The 16,432-nt window shown below is 54.1% G+C and overlaps 1 protein-coding gene across 1 annotated transcript in view; it reads right to left on the bottom strand.

Annotated features, from left to right (window-relative positions):
• Positions 1-14,069, bottom strand: part of FLT4 (fms related receptor tyrosine kinase 4) — a 42,650-nt gene extending 28,581 nt beyond the window's left edge. Inside the window, exon 1 of the mRNA XM_055430740.2 lies at positions 13,967-14,069. Within this exon, the coding sequence (XP_055286715.2) occupies positions 13,967-14,033 (67 nt within the window). The 5' untranslated portion in view covers positions 14,034-14,069. The remainder of the gene's footprint in view (positions 1-13,966) is intronic.
• Between the last annotated feature and the right edge of the window lie 2,363 nt (positions 14,070-16,432).

A 16,432-nucleotide genomic window follows, 5' to 3' on the forward strand; every position in this document is an offset into this window, starting at 1 on the left:
CTCCTACATTAGACAAAGCCTGCAGTACATTTTCTCGGCATTAAGACCCCCCCCTAGCCACTGGAGAAGGAAATGGCAACCCACTCCAGTGTTCTTGCCTGGAGAATCCCAGGGACGGGGGAGCCTGGTGGGCTGCCGTCTATGGGGTCGCACAGAGTTGGACACGACTGAAGCAACTTAGCAGCAGCAGCAGCCACTGCTTGTGAGGGGGTCCTGCTCAGTGCAGCCCCCCAAACATGCCCCGGACTGAGGCCTTGGTTTCTCCCTGGGATTCTTCCTGTAACCTGGCCCTCTTCTACATCCCAGGGAGTCCATCTCACATGGGCTTGGTTCCATCACTTTCTCTTTGCCCCCAAGGGACCTTCGGGCTGCCCTTGCTCCCTGCTTCCCCTGCCTCAGCCCGTCCATTATTCCAGCAGGTCTAATCCCCAAACAGAACTGTCTTTCCTGGTTAAACACTGTCCTGTGGCCCTCCAGGACCTCGGCCCTGCTGCCCACGCAGCTTCTTAGTCTCCATCCTCCTCCCAGCAGGAGAGTGTTGCGTGCGTGTGCACACATGTGTGTGCCTGTGAGCACGTGTGTGTTGTCTTTGTGTGCATCGGCGTCTGTGGGCATAGATCTGTGTTTATAGGACCGATAATGAGTGCTGTGTGTGTGTGATTTTGTGCATGTGTGTTACTGACATGTCTGTGTGTGTGTGCTCGTGAACTTGTGCGTGTGTTTGTGTGTATGATCCTGGAGGAGGGTGGGAGCAGGCCCCAGGGGAGGTCTGGGCCTAGAACTCTGGCAGATGCATCCTGCTAGGACCATCCTGAGACAACAGGAAGTGAGGACTGTGTGGCTGGAGGCCCAGGGCTGTGTTCTGTCCCTCCCCCGAGTCCCTGTGCTCCTGAGGGGCAGAGCCCGCTGCCCTGCCCTAGGCCCCAGTTCCACAGGTCCAGTTCCTCTGCCCTCCCCAGTTCAGCTTCCTGAGGCTTAGAGTCTTGCCCTGGCAGCTAATTGTGGGAGGCAGACCTTGGAGGAATCCCCACTGTAGTTGGTTCTACATCATCCTGACCCCAAGCTGCCCTAGAAAACAGCATAGGATGGCACACTCTGCACACCAAGATCTCACTTCAGCATCACATGGATAAGATAGCTGCCAGGGTCTGGCCTCCTGTTGGCCAGACTTCTCTATGTCCCACTCCACCACTGGTCAGAGGCAGAAGGTCCTCACTGAGCATCTAATCTAACTAGCATCTAGTCTAACTAGCATCTAGTCCAGCCAGGGAACCTGAGGCCCTCCAGCTGGACTGCATGGCCAGCTGCCGGGACCACTATGCAGTCTCTCCTTAGCTTGAATCCAGTGCACCCCCTCCTGGCACTCAGGACAGAGGCCCCACCCTGGGGTCCCCAGGTGGGAAAGTAGAAGGTCCATTCCTTCCCAGGGTGGGTTCTGGCTCCCCATCACACCTCCTCACCTAGCCCTAGGGCTGCTCAGGTGGAGAGGCCCCACAGTGGGGAGGATTCCTTCTGGTGGTGAGGGGCCGGGAGTGAATGCCAGGAGGACACCTCTAAGGTGGGTTTTGAAAGAGAAGTAGGATTTTCCAGGCAGTGGTATGTGAATAAAGCCACTCTACAAACTGGCTTCTGAGCTACAGAAGCGGAGGAGGGGCAGGGATGATGGACTTGGGTTTGGACGTGTGAAGGATGAAAGAACCAGCTCCCAAGTGGCCCACTCAGGGGTCAGGCCTGAGGCTGGCATTTGGGCACCAGAGGAGACAGGGAACGGCTAGGACCTATTTGCCCTGGGTCATTTTTGCCCCATTGTGAGGGCTGTAGTGCTACTCTTGGGCCCCCGGGAAGGCCAAGCTAGGGCCCCCTTCCCTGAGGTGCTCCTCCAGGGCACGCCCTTGGCACTAGAGCTATGGCAGTCATCAGCCCAGCTTCCTTCAGCAGTTCTCTTTGCTTCCAAGATAAAGCGGGGAGACCGCAGACCTCTCCCTTCTGCCCACTCCTCTTCTTTCCGGCTTTAACTATCGAGACATCTGAGAGGTACAGAATTCTCACTATTGTCCCAGAGTGCCAGACTTCATCTTGAAGTCTCTGTGTTCATTTGTTTTACTCTGGACATTTGTACTTCCTTCCCTCCTGTGGATCTCTCTCTTTAGGTTCTAATTCACGAGTCCCTCTATAAGGGGCAGTCACTCGGGACATACTCAGGCAGTGCTGGCCCCTAGGCTCATGCTGTGAGAACACTTACTAGACTAAATCATGGTCTTCTGGTCACATCTGAACAGAGACTGCATTTTATTCATCTTTCTAACCTCAGTACAAAAGAGGTACACACCCCAGATTGAGGATATGCATTCAAGAATACGTGGCAAACTGGAGATTGTTGAGGGACAGGGAGGACCGATGTGCTCCAGTCCCTGGGGTTGCAGGGTTGGACAGGATTTGGTGACTGAACAACAACAGATTCAAGAATGGTAGGATGGATGAAAATGATCAGATGAACGAATGGATGAATATGTGCAAGGATGGGTGGGCTGAGTGGCTGGATGGGGTGTGGAGCCTATAGGAGCTTCCTCCCTAGAGGCTACCATACCACCAAAGGAAGCGTCTGAATCACTGTGCTAAATGGGAGGTTCATCCATTACGCGTGCTGACCCTTTCACCCATCTGAGAGCCTCTCCTTTATTGCCACAGGCCCTGACTTTCCCTGGTGCTCCGTTTCTCCCCCCGCACTTCCACCGGACCCCGTATGAGCAGTCGTCTTCACTGTACACGTCACTGGCCTCCTCCATCCTTCCTGCCTTAACTGAAATCTGCATTTCTGAGGACACCGCTGCCCCTGGGGTGGTTACTGCTCCCCACTGCACACGCCAGAGAACTCCTTGCGGTCACTTCCCCTTTTCCAGCTGCACCACCCACTCCCCACTAAAGCTGTCATCAGCACTGTGCTGGTCATTTCCCCTCATTCTCTGCTCCTGACTCTTCAGGGGCCCCCCAGCCCCAATCCAGGCCGTTTCTCAGAACTTCGGCAGCCACAGGACCGAGTCACCAGCACCCTGGCCTTCATGGTCGTCATCCCCATTGTCCTCCCTGCCCCCTTCAGCCCCTCACTTCCTGGGCATACCCTGGTCTTGGACCCCACCAGAAGCTGTCATCATCAAGTGCCTATTATCCTGTACTTCTCTCTCTGCCTCCTCTGTCTCCTGCTAAGTGTCACCAGCGCTAAGTCTTTCAACCTCATCAAAACGTCCAGGCCAGGAACCCCTCTGCACTGCTACCTCCTCCTGGCCCCACGCCTCTCTGGCACTGCGTGGCCCATGGCCCATCATTCTGAATGCTCCCTCGCCCCTGCCTGCTTCCCCAGCCCTGCAGCGCCCATGTCCCTCAGAGGTTCGGCACGCAGCGCACAGCCCGTGCTGCCTCCCCCACCCTCCCGTTGGCAGAGCCTAAGCGGCCCCCAGGCTGAAGCTCAGGGCGGTCCCTCCTCCTTCCCTCTCAGCCTGATGAAGCTGAGGCATCAGATGGAGACCCGTCATCTTCCCACACTTAAATCCCACACCCGCATCTCCGACATTCCTGCTCCCAAGGCCAAGCCCTCCAACATGTTGGGGGTCCCACCCCCCCATGACCTCTCGATCATTTCTTTCTCTTCTGGTTACCAGCTTTCCTCTATGCAATCATCTCCCATCTTGTAAACAAACAGATAAACAAAATCTCCCCACGTCCTTGATCCTGTATTCCCTTCCCCTTTCCTACCCTCATTCATAGCAAACGTTCTGTTCACTGTCTCCTTCCTGTCACCGTTGCTCATCTTCCCACAGAGTGCAGTCTCCTTCTCTGCTTCATGGAGCCTCTGGCCAGGTATCCTGTGGCCTCTGTGCCACTGCAGGAGGCCCTCCAGGGCAGGGAGCAGAGCTGTTCCCTCTTCTGCTGGCTGCTGTGAGCTCACCCTCCCCTTGTCTTCCATCCCTTCTGCCCAGCACCAAATACTGTCGCTCTGAAGTGGTCGTGTATTGGGCTGGCCAAAAAGTTCATTCAGGTTATTCCATACGATCATATGGAAAAATCCGAACAACATTTTTAGCCGGCTCAGTACTTACAAAATCTCTTCCTCCAGCCCAGACCCCCTTCTCTCAACTGCAGCTTTAAGGGACAAAGTCATGCTTAAATTTCATCAGTGACTTTCTATTATACTTCAAGGAACATCCAAACTTCTGATTGTGGGCTGGCCGTCGCCCCCTTTCCACACCCTCCTGACCAGGAGGTGTGACCACGCCCACCTCCTGCTCTTGTCTTCCAGCCCCCGTGGCCCCAGGCTGTTCGATATCACGCCAGGCTCCTTCCTACCCCAGGCTTTTACACACACCTCTCCTGATGAGCCTCTGCTCACACGCTGGGCACAGCCAGGCCCTTCTCACTTTCAGGCCTCAGCTTGGTCATGGCCTCTGCACCCCCACCCACAAAACCTAAGTCCTCCTTTAAGCTCCACCATAAACTCCTGGTTGGTTATTTAATTCTTCTTGTCATAATATGTAATTTTGATACTTACTTATGTTTTTCCATTTCCTCTCCTAGACAATAAGTTTCAGTGGGGTAAGGACCGAAACAGTCCCTTTTCCAGCCCACTCCATGCCTAGCACTGCACTTGACACAGAGTTAAGGCTCCATAAATCCTTGTTGAGTGGATAAACGAGTGGACAGATGGACAAAAGGACAAATGAGTGGTTGAATGGAAGGATGGATGGATGGAAGGATAGAAATGTGGAAGAAAGAAAGGGTGGCTGGATGGAAGGACAGACGGACAGTCAGATGGAGGGATGGGTAGAAAGACGAATGGATGGATGACCGAATGAATGGCTGGTTGGCTAAACAAACCTCTGCAGTCCACCTTTGGGCCAAAACTCTGTCAAACCTTGTTGTGCCTTTGTAAAAGATTCCAGTTTTAAAGGCCAGGGCCCCTGGTGACCATGAATACCCCAGACTGCTCAGCAGCTGGGGGAGAGTCAGGCCTGTGCTGCCATGCCCAGAGGCTCTATAACTGCCCAGCCCCCACATGGAACCCCAAAGAAGGCGCATCCTTCCTGCCTGGCTGTTGTCTGTCCCCACTGTCCTTCCCTTCCCGAAGCAGGAAGCACTGTCATCCTGGCCTCTGCTGCACTCCCCCTGCCTTCCTGTTCCTGGCCCAGGAACTGGCTTCTTCCTTCCCCTGGCCAGCAGCCCTGGCCCCCTGGCCTGAGCAGAGCAGGCAGGGTAGGCGCCAGGCGGAGGTCAGGGGGCCAGAGTGCCTCCCTTCTCATCCCTGTGCTGTCAGCAGCCTTGGGCAGGGGGGCCCTGGGGTCAGCCGCAGGTGCTGGGTACGGGAGCGGCACACCGGGATCCTGGGTGAGGGGCGGCCAGGAGGGTGGGAAGGCCGGTGGGCTGGAAATCACATCCCAGCAGTTATCGCCTCATTTGGTCCTGACACTTACTGGGTGGGAGGCAGGGATCGGGAGTCCAGTCAGCAGGGAGGACGCTGAGGCTCCAGGCTCCATGTCAGGGGTAACCAGCAGCTGTGCAGGAGCCCAAGTCTGCCCAAGCCCAGGCCCGTCCCTGCCTGGGACCCGGCCCTCACACTTCTCCATCTCCTCCTCTCCCATTGCCACTGCTAGTGCCAGTCTCCTGACCTCTCTGCTCCCTAGCAGTCTCCTTCCTCGCCTTCAATTTGTCCCTCAGCCCAAAGGACACCTTCCCTGGCTCCCTGTGGCCCTCCGGATCTGTAAATGCCCTTGGCCCGGCCTCCAGAGATCTGCCTGCCCCACTGGACCCCTTCCTGGCCAGTTTCACCTCCCCATGCTTCTGCCACACAGTCAGGATATCAGCTACACCCAACGCCCACCGCTGAGCACCCCAGGCACTCATCCACCACACAGGGAAGGGCTGTATCACCGAGTAGCTCCTGAGGGCCAGGATGTCACTGGGCCATTCTCTGTCCTGAGGTCCAGCACGACCAACCCAGGCCCATGATGTCAGGGGGGTGCTCTGGCTCGGGGGTGCCATCCCGCCTCTGGCAGTGTGTCGCTGTAGTGGTTTTTGCATTTGGCAATTTCCTATTTCAGGCCCTGTCATGATCACCTGGTGGGTAAGAGGGGCTGTACACCAGTTCTGCTAGTCTGATCCATGGTCTCCTGAGCAGCTGTGCCCTGCAGACTGGAGGCAAGCTGAGGGGGAAGCACTGGGGCCAGGTGAGGCCAGGTGGGGGCTCTGTGCAGCAGCCCCAGGGCTCAGCCATGTTGGAGAGCCTGCTCTCCCTTCACTCGTGGGGCTGGGCTTGTGCACTGACCTTGGGGGAGGGCTCACAGCATGTTCTGCCTTGGCGTTCTCCCCCAGCCCCACGTAGACGGCAGTCTCTATGCCTCCAGAGAACAAGGGTGAGGGCATCGGTCCTCCCACCTCCCTCCCTGCAGGGCTGAGAAGGCTAAGCCGGGAGGGGCTGTTCAGAGAGTGCTCAGTCCTGAGAGCCCAGCTGCGTCCCCTCCAGTGTCACTCTGACTGTATGACCTTGGGCAAGTCACTTCCCCCGTTCACGCTTATGAAATGAGAATTGTCCCCAGGATCATCCAGAACCACAGACCACAAATAACATACTATCACACGAAGAACCATGGTAAGAATATGCTGTTGTGGGCTGAGGCACACTGAGAGCCTTGCTGTCTCTGCCTGCCGAGGGCTTCGCCTTTCACAGCTGGAGCAGCTCACTGTGACTTGGTGCTCTGGTCACAGTGCCGAGGTTGCGGGGCGGTCAGAGAGTCTTACCAGTGGAAGGGAGTGTTCACATGAGTTGCAAAGGACTTTGTAGAATGAATAACAAATCGCTGGTCCAGGAGGAGGGCACAGAGGGCAGAGGGCCATGTGGCAGAGTGCTGGTGACCTTGGGCTGTCAGGCAGGTAGAGCTGTCAGGGAGGTGGCGCGCAGCGTGGGGCAATAAGGCCCCAGAGTGGGGCCATGGGTCACAGGCCTAGCCTCAGGCTCTTGGCAGGCCCATTTAACTGGAACCCTGCTCAAGGTGCCACTCCCTCCTCCTAGAGGTGGCCCCAAGACTGCAAGCCCACCTCTGAGCTCCCCCACCCTCCCTGGCAGCTCTCCTGAGCTGCAGCCCTAGGGGCCTCTGCTTTCCAGATGTTTCCTGCCAAGTGCCCCCAGCCCTACGACCTAGACCATCCCCACCACTGAGGAGGGCAAGGAGCCACAGGGCAGCACAGAAGTGCCGCCGAGCCCAGACAAGCACACGTGAAAAGGATAGAGAATTCCCAGTATTAGCAAGGCTGCAGGCAAACAGGCACTCACGGAAATGAAAACTACGCTCATTCACTTTGACCCTCAAATTCTGCTTACCCCAATACATCCTGTTACAACAACAGACAACAAGCACAAACACTGTATGCCAGCACAGCCTGCACACTTGTGCATGCCACACCCCTCTATTGCCCCCCTGAAAGAAGAAAGTGAAAATGTTAGTCACTCAGTCATGTCCCGCTCTTTGCAACCCTATGCACTCAAGCCTGCCAGGTCCATGGAACTCTCCAAGCAAAAATACTGAAGTGGGTAGTCATTCCCTTCTCCAGGGGATCTTCCCAACCCAGGGGTCGAACCCAGGTCTCCTGCATTGCAAGCAGATTCTTTACCATCTGAACCACCAGGGAAGCCCCCTGAGGTGGGTACTATCCTGATCATTTTGCAGATGAAAAAACTAAGACACAGAGGTTAACTTACTAGTCAGAGATTACCTCTGGGTGACAGGATTACGGAAACTGCGGTTTACTGTATATCCCCTCAGAACCAGCATCAACAGCAGAGTGGCTGGAAGCACCAGGCTTGCTCCTCGCCTCTCCCTACCACCCTGGCAAAGTGTTTTGCACTCCCAGAGCTCAAACACTAAGCAGTAGATGTCCTCTAGCCCGAGTGCGATTGGAGAGGGAAATGGCAACCCACTCCAGTGTTCTTGCCTGGAGAATCCCAGGGATGGGGGAGCCTAGTGGGCTGCCATCTCTGGGGTCGCACAGAGTCGGACACGACTGAAGCGACTTAGCAGCAGCAGCAGCAGCCCGAGTGCGACCCCTAGACGTTCTGGGACTGCCCTTGTCAGCCCCTTTCCTCGCCATCCGACTGTCTGGCCAGCCTCAGTGTACCATCCCTGGGTTACCACACTTTCATCTCCCCGCTGGTCCAGGCCTTTCACAATGGTTAGAGGATCCTTCGAGAACACAAATCCTTCTTCTACCTAAAACCATTTTCTGCCTCTCTGCCGCTTGGAGATGGAATCTGAGCTTCTCATACGACTCTCTAGTCACCCTTGTCATTTGCCTGGTACCTGCTCCAGCCCTAGGCTTGCATTTTTAGTTCCTGGGAGCCTCTCTGCACCTTTCCACAGCTTCATGCAGCAGCTTGACTCATTACACTCAACAGTTCCTCAATGCAAGGATTAGATCCTTTCCAGGGTGGCATTGCCAGCGTGGGACTTGGCCCTGGATTGCTCTTGACTGGCTTTGAGGATCCAGGGAACAAAATTACCATGCACAGCATGTGGGCAGAGGTGGAGGTGGGGATGGAGGAGCAGAGGTCCTGCGCTGAAGCAGGCACATCTGTCAGGGGCAGGCCCAGGGGAAGCACCGTGTCTAGCAGCATGCTGTTTTGGAACGCCTTCTGGGGCATCTAGTTGAAAATGTCCACGAGGTGGTCAGCAATTTAGGACCCCACAAGCGAAGAGTTGACTCACTGGAAAAGACTCTGATGCTGGGAGGGATTGAGGGCAGGAAGAGAAGGGGACGACAGAGAATGAGATGGCTGGATGGCATCACCGACTCGATGGACATGAGTTTGAGTGAACTCTGGGAGTTGGTGATGGACAGGGAGGCCTGGCGTGCTGCGATTCATGGGGTCACAAAGAGTCAGATACAACAGGGCGACTGAACTGAACTGAACTGATGCCCACCTTGCTGAAATATGGACACACCAGCTATGCCTGCCCCTTCCTGCTCCTCAGCCCTTATGCCATCTGGCACCGGATTCCCAGACACCTGTCACTTCCCTCAAAGCTGCTCTGACAATCTAATGAGCCATTTCACTCCTCTAAGTTTCTAATTAATTTTACTAATCTCCAAAATGGGGACAATAGCCTACGTCACAAGGTTAAAATCTTCACACACCCTGTGTGGAGAAATCTAACCATTTCAGACTGAGGGGGGGCTCACGTGGTGTGTGCATGCACGTGTGTGTGTGTGCGTGTGCATGAGTGATGCTCACACAAACAGAACTTCATTAGGTAGAATTCTGAAGTGCTTTGAGGACAGGGCTTAGGTTGCATAAGGATGGGAGCCTCCCGTGAACCTGCCCTAAAGCTTAGATTCTGTGCTTCTGGCGCACACATGGGGTGGGGAATGAAGCTCTCTTCCTGCCCTAGTAGCTCCCTCCCACTTGCTGCAGCATCACCTTCTGCCTGAAATTCTTAGCAGCCTCTCGCATGTACGTAGAGCAGAAGAAAGCTCACACACTGAGGCTGTGGTGTGGGTGCAGGCTAGGTGGATATGGGGCTCGGGCTCCTCTTGGAGGAGGCCCTCTAGCAGGAGGGCCTGTACCACCAGCCCAAGGGGGATTGGGGGGCTGAGGAAGGCTCAGATCTGTGTTTCAGAGTGGTCCTGCTAAAGCAATGTTTGGAAGCAGGGAGTGTTGGAGAGGCTGAGTGGGACTGTGGGCTGCTTGAGTACCCACAAGGGGTGAGATGGGGGAATAGCACTCTAGTAGGTGCGGGGCTCCCCGTGCAGCAGTCATGGGTGCAGCCAGCTTTACCAGGCAGTTGCCCCAGCCTTTCTGGGGTCAGGGCTCTGCTCTGTGGTGGCAGGACGGGCAGTGTTATCAGACAGCCCAGCTGGCTCAGAGGTGGCCCCCTAGTGCTGCTAAATCTGGGTCACGGGCTCCTGCTGCAGGAAGAGGGAACGCAGGCAGGATGTCCTCTCCTGTGGCCGGCAAGTCCTTTCCCATGAACCCATGCTGACCTCACTGGCCACGTGGCGGGGCTCCCCCACTTGCCACCCTGACTTATGCGTGCTCACAGGGCCACCTGCACCCTACCTGGCCCTCGGAGATGGGGGTGGCCTGGGACACTGGAGCCAGGTAGGGCTGTGCCTCTTTCAGGCTACACCCAGCCTCAGTGGCAGCCAGTCCCCAAACCTGCATCTTCCTGCTCCCAGACTTCTCCCTTCAGTGTGACCGGAAAACGGAGATCCCAGAGGAAGCCAGTGTCTGAAAAGGATCGAGACTCAGGAATCCCTGGCTCCAGCTGGACACGTTGGCCATGTCTTGCTCAGAGATCGGTGCAAGGAGTGTGGGAGTCTCTGGACTCCTCTCCCTACCCATCCCCCTTTGCCAAGGGATATCTCAGGACTGTGGGGCACAGACTAGGTCCTAGTGGAGAGAAATCTGCATGGCGGGGGGAAACACCAAAATGGCAGCAGGAGGGGTATAAGCTAGACGTAGGAAGAAACTTCCCCTCATAACTGAGAACCCACTTAATTTCCCTGTATTCCCTCACTTCTCTCTATCATATCACACTCCCAACTTTCTTCCTTCCTGCCTTTGACTGGAGGCCCTGCCTCCCCAGTGGAATGCCTCATCTTTCCCCATCTCCTCCTATTCTCAGGGTCCCCATCTGGTAAACAATTTCATGATCTATTCTGCCACTTCAGCCAGAGACTGGCACTCGTCCCTCTCTCTCCACCATCCCATGCTGCCTCCTTCCCTGGTATATCTCCTGGGTGCACCCGCAGCCTCCTTGCTGTGGCCTTGCATCTGCTCTTGCCCCTCTGGCGATGCCTTCAGGGGAGTCTGACCGTGTGGTTCCCTGCTCACAACCCCCTTTCCAGGTGTGCCGCTAGCTCCTGCATCTCCATTTCCTGTCTCTTCCACCCCATCACTCTGCCCCCAGGACTCTAACCTCATCTGATCACCATCTGACTTTTCTGTCTCTGGGCCTTTGAGGCAGTCTTAGTCCTACTTGGAACCCCTTCCCTGGAGTCTGCAGACCCCTCCAGGAAGCTCCAAGCTGGAAGCAACTTGGTGGAGCCCACACCACCAGCTGGACCTCACTGGGGTCACTGAGCACTATCAGCCCTGGGCTACAATGTCGTGTTTGTGTCCCTGCAAGTCTGGCACTTGAGAAGCTCCTGCAGAATGGACTTAGTCCAAGTCTTCCCTTTGCCACCTTGAGCAGACACTGTAGCTTTCACCTTGCTTAGGACTACAGTCCCCTTCCCTGGTTGGGCTGCCTGCCACTGCCTGGGGGTCAGGGTGGGGGTGGCACAGCAAGGAGATGGCCAGACAGTCCCCTTGTTACACCTTATGCCCAGCCTGGCGCCTGGTCATGTGGACACTGTGCTGTGGGGAGGCAGAGCCCTTCGGCCACACTGACGCAGTGCCTCCAGCATGCTGGGTATGCGAGCACACCTGTCTGTGAGTCCTCAGAGCACTGAGCTGAGGCCAGCGCTCTACCTGCACTGACTCACACGCCCACCCCACTCCCAGCCCTCTGTCCACACCTGACTGTGGCTCAAGGCTGAGGAGCAGGGACGGTGAAGAGCTGGGATGGTCATGTGTGTCTCAGCCGTGGCAGGAGCCAGTATCCTCATGGCAGGCCAACCAAGCTTCCTGGCAATTGCCTCCTTCCCCACATGTCCCTGAGCTGACTGCCCACTGTTCAGAGGCACAAACAGCCTCTCTAGAGTCTAAGCCCCAAGAGATAAAGCCTGTGGGAGGTGGCCTCTGCCATCTACCTTCTCTGGAGGGACACAACTGGGGTAAAAAGTCCAGCCCCCAGCACAGCCCCTCAGAGCTTGCCAGCTTGTTGCAGTGCCATGCGTGGGCAAGCTGAGGCACACGGAGAGGAAGGGAGGGTTCCAGGCAACACAGCATGTGACTTAGGGGTAGAGCCAGGAAGGAGCCAGCTCTGGGACAAGCACCACATCACTGAGGGCCACCTTCAGGGCCAGGCTGCACAGCTGCCAGTGCGTGGCCTCCGCTGTGGCCGCACTGGCAGCTGGCAGCCCCGCAATGTCTGTGCTTCCGCTCCAGCACCCGCATCAGTCTAAGCACTTCTCAGGCCCTCTTCAGTCCAAACATGGGCGGCACAAATATAAGGCTCAGGGACTGTGGCAATGCTCTGCTCTCAATGGGCTATCTCCCTGCCAGCCAAGGCCGGACCCCTCCATGGGCCCCTTAGCTTCATTCTCTCTCTTTTCCCTCACTGCCCAACTTTGGTAAGAATCACCTGTACTTAACTGCAAGATTGACTTATCTCCCCTCTGTCTGCCACCTTCCACTCTGCTCTACTCATGAGCACCAGGACATGAGTCTCTTCTGGTTTTCCTTACACCCTGCACATTGGATGTTTTCTATCTCCCCGGAAGCCCCTCACTCTGTGGTCCCCTCCTTGGGGAAGATGGTCCCATCCTGGGACAGCTTCCTCTTCAGCCTCTCTCCTGAGCCTTGGACACTATACCCACTGCCTGCTGGATGTCTTCTCAAGGTGGGATCTCCCACTCCTCAGCCCTGAAGTCCAACCATGGCACCTGTGAAAGCCTGGTCCTGGGAAGGGTGCAGGGGAGCAACGAAGGGCCAAGAGGCAGCCCTCTGCTCAGACCTACCCTGACTTGGAGGCCAGAAGATGTCTTCTTCCACCCTCCTCCCCCTAGGCTCACCCACGCTTCCCTTCACTCCACTCTCCCCAGCCCTTCAGCCCATATAGACACAGAGAATGGGGTGCTGGTATCCCAAAGACCTGGGCTGAACATGTCCTTTACTGCTGGCTTCCTGAGGACTTTGGGGGAAGTTAGCCCTGTCCTTGGTCCAAGTGTTCCCATTTGTAAAAAGGGTCTAACGTTTCCTTGTGAGGATTAAAAGAAATGAAACATGTAAAGCCAGTGTTCAAAGCCAACAGTGCTTAAAAATACAGGTATCCATTTCTCCCTTCAGATCTCTCAGAACTACTCCCTCAAACACTGGGGACCCATGATCGGTCCTACACCCTCTGACCTCCAGGGTCACTAGATCTCTCATGGGCTTCCAGCTCATCTGCCTCTCATTCCTGATGCTTTACCCCTGACATCTCCAAACAGCCATCCCTCCCTCACCCCCCAAATTATCTTCCCTCCAATTCCTCAGAGGCAATCTTTAGTCATGTTCCCATCACACGTTTCCACACTGCCTCTCCTGTGTTGAAGACCCTTCCTTGCAGCCCCTGCCTTATGACCCTTAGCTTGGCCATCCAGGGTGCTACCCCTCAAATTCGGCGAGGGCCGGCCTTCAGCTTCTCCTGCCGTGCTGATCACTTGCGAGTTGCTGACTCAAGATTAGCCTCAAATTCCAAAACCTGCACCCAGTCTTCCCGGACTACGCCTGTCTCCATCCCGAGTTTTTGCCCCAGCAGTCCTTGGCTTGGGGAAAGTGAACAGCAACCAGAGTTCCCTCAGGAGTACTGATCTCGAGGGCAGACTAGCGTCGCGGGGAAGTGCGCACCCGGGACAACGACCCGGCGGGGACTGCAACCTCAGTGCGCGCGGATCGCAGGATAGAGCGGTGCGGGGCCCCGACTCCGCAGAAAAGCGTGTAAGCAAGCGAAGGATTCAGGCTGAGGATGCAGCGCGAAGGGGCCCGGGTCCAAGGGAGCTGAACCACAGACCGTGGAGTGAAGTCGAGAACCCATCTCTACGCTGCTGGGCTGCCCGTCCTCTCCCTTTCCTCACCCCGGCAAGCCCGGCCCGACTCTCCGTGCTCTTTCCTAGATCTGAATTCCTGGCTCTCAACCCTGCCTGTCTCCCCTCGTGCCCAAGGGTCCCGCGGGCCCCGTCCCCCGACCGGTCTCGCGTCCGTGCAGTCCCGCCATTTGCCCGGGGAAAGCGTCCCCGCTCGTGGCCAGGTGCGCACTGGGGCGGGCGGAGGGCTCACCACGCTCGTTGTCGAGCAGTCCGAGGCAGAGCCACAGGCGCAGGCACAGCGCGGCACCCCGCTGCATCTCCGGCCGCGGTGGCGCGGATCCAACGCGCGACCGCTGCTCTCGCCCGAGTGCGGGCGCGAGGCACCGCGCAGGCGGGGCCGGGGCGGGGCCGGGGCGGGGCTCCCGCGCGGGCCTCGGGATCGAAAGGCCGCTGTCGCTCCTCTTAGGACCGCCCTCTGGCCGAGGAGACTGCCCCAGAGAGGTGAGGGTGCTGCAGGGAGGGAAGGCTGGGCCGTGCCCCACTTCCGAGTCAACCACAACCCTTCAGGCTGGCCATTGCGCGTTAAAAAGGGCATGAACCCAGCCGCCAAGATTGGACAAAACGTGGCAACACTTAATTTTCTGTAATTTTCTTCAGTTAATAAATACCATGTTTAAAGTAGGAAAAAGAAGAAGGCAATATAATTTAAAATAGCAATATATCAAATCTTTGAGACCATTCAGTAAACCTTATCTTACCGCCTACGTGGTGTAGATGGAGACTGCACCCTTGGGCCAGGAACCCAGTATAACTAACCTCCATCCTGCAGGCATGTCCTCTTTAGATTTCCTCCAAATAGTTTTGCTCTGAGCTCATTCATAAGTCCTTTCATCAGGTGACAGTTTGCTCTCTGACTTGGCAACCCTTTCATAGACTTCCTTTCTCTTTTCAGTTCTTTCTCTAGAATTTTCCTGTTTAAAAACAAACCCCATGAGCATGACTGTCTCCGTCTCCTGCTTTCATAACCACACTTTTACTCTCCCTCCCCCTACCACCTGCAAAAGTCCATTCATCCTTGTCAAAAACCATTGTTGAAAACAATTGTTACTAAATCTCTAATGCAAGAAAGAATGGAATTTAAGTTATAATCATATATGGAATATTTAATAAATAATGTGAAAAGTAGGCAACCAAATAAATGAACTTAGATTATTTTCCATGTTGATTTTCTTTCAACTTTTGTCTTTAGTTTTAATATATTGAAACTATATATCAATGTATTATAAATGCAAATTTTAAAGCAAACACTTCTGGTTCAGTCCCACAGATTAAAGAATATAAAATGGCATGAGCTTTCCAGAAGCTCTCCCTTTCTCCTCCTTAACCCCCAAATCCTGGCTTTATCATTTCCCTGCTTTTCCTTATCATTTTATTTCCCAGATATGTTTTGCTTGCTTTTTAACCTTATTTAAATGGATTCATTGCACAATCTTTTGCTCAGCGTCTTTTGTGAGATTCATGTGTATCGCTATGAAGACCTATGAAAAAGTGAGTGTTAGTCAGTCAGTCTTGTCTGACTCTTTGTGATCCCGTGAACTGTAGCCCACCAGGCTCCTCTGTCCATGGAATTCTCCAGGCAAGAATACTGGAGTGGGTTGCCATTTCCTTCTCTAGGGGATCTTCCTGACCCTGGGATTGAACCTAGGTCTCCTGCATTGCTGGAAGATCCTTTACAGACTGAGCCACCTGGGATGCCCTATACTTCACTGAAGACAATACTTCACTCATTCTCACTGATGCATAGTCTTCTGTGTGACACAACATAGTTCATTTGTGCACCTACTGTTGATGGAAGTTTGAATTGTTACCAGTTTCCAACTTTTGCTGCTACAAACATGCTTTTATATGTTTCTTGGTATACATGTGCCCTAGTCTCTAAGTTATATGTACAAGAGTGACACTACTATATTTCTTCTACTTTGTAGTTGGTACCAACTATTCTTCCATTATTTGCACATTTTACACTCCATGGCAGTGTAATTAGTTCCCTCTGTTCCACATCTTCACTGACACATGTCAGTTTTAATTTTCAAATTTAGTCATTTTAATTGATTTGTAGTGGCATCTCTTTATGGTTTTCACTAGATTTTCCCTAATTAATGTTGAATTTGAGCACATTTTTATAATTTTACATTTGAATGTCAAGTCTTTTGCTTCTTAGCACTGCCTATTGTCTTTTTCTTATGATTTGTAGGTTTTTTTTTTTTCTTTTGGCTGCTGAAATGTTTTAATCTGTTTTTTAAAAAACTTTTTATTTTGTATTGGGGTGTAGCCAGTTAACAAACAATGCAATGTTGTGATAGTTTTAGGTGAACAGTAAGGGGACTCAGCTATATATATATACACATATATATACTCCCCCAAACTCCCTTCCCATCCAGACTGTTACATAACATTGAACAGGGTTCCATGTCCTATAAAACTAGGTCCTTGTTGGTTATCCATTTTAAATACAGCAGTGTGTACATGTCTATCCCCAAATCCCTAATTATCCTTTCCCCCTGTCCTTCCCCTTGGCAACCTTGTTTGTTCTCTAAGTCTGTGAGTCTCTTGTTTTGTAAGTAAGTTTATTTGTATCATTTCTTTTTAGATTCCACATATAATGGATGTCATACAATATTTTTCCTTCTATGTCTGACTTACTTCATTAACTATG

This window comes from Moschus berezovskii, chromosome 8 (genome assembly GCF_049115385.1).
Source record: "Moschus berezovskii isolate FMDL1 chromosome 8, NW_MosBer_1.0, whole genome shotgun sequence".
In the NCBI taxonomy this organism is placed as follows: Eukaryota; Metazoa; Chordata; class Mammalia; order Artiodactyla; family Moschidae; genus Moschus; species Moschus berezovskii.